Source organism: Enhydra lutris, unplaced genomic scaffold (assembly GCF_002288905.1).
Source record: "Enhydra lutris kenyoni isolate GAN:26980312 unplaced genomic scaffold, ASM228890v2 scaffoldscaffold51, whole genome shotgun sequence".
NCBI classification, from domain to species: domain Eukaryota; kingdom Metazoa; phylum Chordata; class Mammalia; order Carnivora; family Mustelidae; genus Enhydra; species Enhydra lutris.
This window is the reverse complement of record NW_019154135.1, coordinates 13,835,779-13,838,910: the sequence shown is the minus strand read 5'-3', so window position 1 is coordinate 13,838,910 and position 3,132 is coordinate 13,835,779. Positions and strand designations below refer to the sequence as shown.

Genomic DNA, 3,132 nt, shown 5'->3' with positions numbered 1-3,132 from the left:
AGGCTGGGGGAGGGGAGGTCCGCCTTTGCGCAAGGGACTGCCTCTCTCCCTCCTCCCCTCCTGCTGCCCTGCAGTTCCTGAGATAAGCCAAGTCCCCTCCACACCCTGGTTTCTGCAGATGACGGGGGGGAGGGGGGGGGGACACCAACAGTCCTTTCCAGAGAAAGGCTCTCCCTCTCTCCAGCCTTTACCACACCCCCACACCCTCCGCCACCGACAGACACAAGCATGCGGGCTTTTCCTCTCTCCTTTGGAAGCGTGCAAGTCTGCATGCTCTGGTGTGTACCTTGCTTGCATTTCCAAAATGAAGTAACTTTGTGTTTTTGGATGGGTTCCTGCGTCTTCCACATGGGGCCCAGCATGCACGTGTGTGCACACACGCGCGCGCGCACACACACACACACACACACACATGGGTGCAGGGAGGCCCACCAGTGGGGCCCTTACCAGAATGGATGCGGAGCGCAGGGCCTGCATGTGGCTGGTGCGGGCCTGGTGGAGGCCATTCAAAGCCCCGCAGTCCGTCTCCTAGATGTATCCTCACCCATAAAGTGGGCACACGCTGGCCCACCATTGCGGAGCAGTCTGGGGTGGCCCGAGCTGAGCCGCCAAGTGGCTGAGTCCCTCCACTCCCCCTGCTGGCCCCCACCCCATCCATCCCAGACAGGCCACTACTGCAGGTGTGATTGGAAAACAGCATTTATTGTGGTGTCCCTAAGGGCTGGCCCCGAGTCGCAGCTGCGTCGAGCTCACTCCTCCTTCTCGTCCCCGTGGGTGATGATGTAGCACAGAGACTTGTAGTCGATGTCCCCTGCCATGTCCATGGGCGTCAGGGCGAACATCTGCTCCACCTGGGGGGGGGGGTGTGTGGTCAGAGGCAGACTGGCTGGGGGGCCTGCGGTGGCCAGCAGGGGTGACCCGTGACCCGAGGGAGACCTGTGACCCCAGACCCTCCCCACTGACTCCCAGCCCAGTGCCTTGCGGCTAAGAGCCCTGTGAAGGGGAGGGGAGGGCCTCGAAGGAACCAGAATCCTCACCTCAGTCAGAGAGAACTTGTCTGCCTGGGTCAGGAGAAGCTGCTTGAACCTGGGGAGAGCCAAAGTCTGGCCTGGTCGGGGGGCTATGAAGGCTCCCACGGCCCAGGTGGCCGCCCTCCCCCGGGGCCCCCTGCAGATTCTGTGCCCCTTCTCACACACTTACTCATCCTTGTTCACCACACCCTTGCCATTGGGGTCGAACATGCGGAAAGCGCTCAGGATGGCTTCCTCGGGGTCTGTCCCTGGGAGCCCAGGCGGGGGGGAGCAGGTGAGCACTGGTGCCCCTGGCCTCCCAGCCCCCACCCAGGAGGCCCCCCGGGGTGCAAGAGGCCTGTCCCGTCCCAGGAGAGGAGAGGCTAGGGCCACCTCCCCTTGGGGCAGCCTGGCCAGGAGACCAGGATTTGGGACTTGGGTCGGGGTGACCAGTGCCCACGGGTCGGGGAGGCAGGGGAGAGCTCCATGGGCCCTGGGTGGGCCTGGGCCAAGGAGAGTCCAGTCGAGGCCTGGGTGGGGCTCGGGAGGGGCTCAGGTGGCTTCCAGGCCGGGAGACCCAACCCCCCGCCCCGGGGCTGACCGTTCAGCTTCTCCCCAAAGAGTGTGAGGAAGACGGTGAAGTTGATGGGGCCCTTCCCCTCCTGCAGCATGGCGTCCAGCTCCTCTTCCGGAACGCTCACCTTCCCTGGCGGCAGCGGGGCACGGGATGGACACGGGCCGGCCAGGCTCCCCGCCTGCCCAGGCCGGCCCCCCTCCTTCCCTGCCACAGACCGGGGAGAAGCGTGAAGCAATGGGGAGCTGTGGCCAGTGCAGGGGAGGTGTGTGCTAGCGGACTGAGGGGGAGAGAGGTGGGAGCAGGGAAGGAGGGAGGCAGGCGCTGCCTGGCCAGGGGGCCTGTGCTTTCTCAGTGGGGCTCCCACCAGCCCCCTGAGCCGGAGCCGCTCCCCTGGTGTGAGCAGCCACCCCCTCCTCTGCCAGCAGGGGAAGGTGAAAGCACTCACCGAGCTGGGAGTAGGTCTCCCGAAGGTCTGACTTACAGATGATGCCGTCACGGTTCTGGTCGATGCAGCTGAAGGCCTGGGCGGTGGAGAGCACCGTCCTTCAGAGGGAACAGCCCCCACCCCGGGGAAGGCCGGAGGTGGGGAGGGGTCCTGGAGGGTGGACGGACCGGGAGGGGCCGGGACGACTGAGTACTGAGTACCGAGAAGAGGGGGTAGAGGCAGGGTGGGTGTCAGGACCGGTCCCAGGCCGCTGGGGTGGGGGCACTCACTTCCTTGAACTCCTGGATCTGGGCTTGCTCAAACATGGAGAACACATTGGAAGAGCCTCGCTGGGCCTGCTTGGTGGCTGCGGCCTTGCCCCGGGTCCCCGCCTTCCTGCTGGCCTGCAACACTGTAGGTGGGGAGAGGCCCTTTCCCCGGCTCCCCAAATACTCCTCCCTTCCCACGCACACCTCCCGAGCACTCCTGGGAGAGCACTCCTAGGCCCGGCTCCTCTTCCCACCTCTGGAGACCCCCTCTCCAGGCCCATCGCGAGGAGAGACGTCACCAGCTCTCTTCCCCCAGCCTACTGGACAACACCTGGGAGCCTGCTGGCCTCTGGCTACCCCCCGGCACTCACCATCCTCTCTCCGTGGCAGCCGAATTGCTACAAGGGGCCCGCAGCCCCTTTTACATTTCAGTCTTATCACCTGGAGCGCCAAATAAGGACAGGAAGAGAGGACAAGCCCAAACTTGGCAGCCCTGCCTGAGCTGGGGGAAGACAGGGCCCCAGGCAGATTCCAGCCACGTTCCTGGTGACCTTCGGGCCCCCTGATGTCTAAAATCCAGACATCCACCCATCCAGCAGCAACGGCTCCCAAGGGCAGAGCTCACAGGCTCACAGCTTTCCGCCGCTCTGGGTGCTGAATGAGGTATCGCTCCGAATGAGAAGTCTCCCGTATTACCCCCACCTGACTGTCCCTCCTGCAGGTCCAGTCTAGAACCTGCCCCATCCAAGAGGACAGCGTGCGGAGGACTGGCCTGAGGCCTCTACTGGGCTTGGGAAGGGCAATGGGTATTTCTGAGGATGGTCTCTGGCCTGAGACCCCCAGGGATTCCCG

At 64.5% G+C, this 3,132-nt stretch overlaps 1 protein-coding gene across 1 annotated transcript; it reads right to left on the bottom strand.

Moving 5' to 3' along the window:
* Positions 1-673: 673 nt before the first annotated feature.
* On the bottom strand, positions 674-2,657 carry LOC111157028 (myosin regulatory light chain 2, atrial isoform). The gene is made up of 7 exons (XM_022518230.1): positions 2,652-2,657; positions 2,302-2,415; positions 2,033-2,108; positions 1,612-1,716; positions 1,201-1,279; positions 1,038-1,086; positions 674-851 (listed from the first exon to the last, which is right to left on the bottom strand). The coding sequence occupies exons 1-7, from the start codon at positions 2,652-2,654 to the stop codon at positions 750-752; spliced, it is 528 nt and encodes a 175-aa protein (XP_022373938.1). The 5' UTR covers positions 2,655-2,657; the 3' UTR covers positions 674-749.
* Between the last annotated feature and the right edge of the window lie 475 nt (positions 2,658-3,132).

Coding starts and splice junctions, on each gene's coding strand:
- LOC111157028 (XM_022518230.1), bottom strand. Junction 2,109..2,301: donor AGATCCAGGAGTTCAAGGAA/GTGAGTGCCCCC, acceptor TCCACCGCCCAG/GCCTTCAGCTGCATCGACCA. Junction 1,280..1,611: donor CTTTGGGGAGAAGCTGAACG/GTCAGCCCCGGG, acceptor CTGGGCTCCCAG/GGACAGACCCCGAGGAAGCC.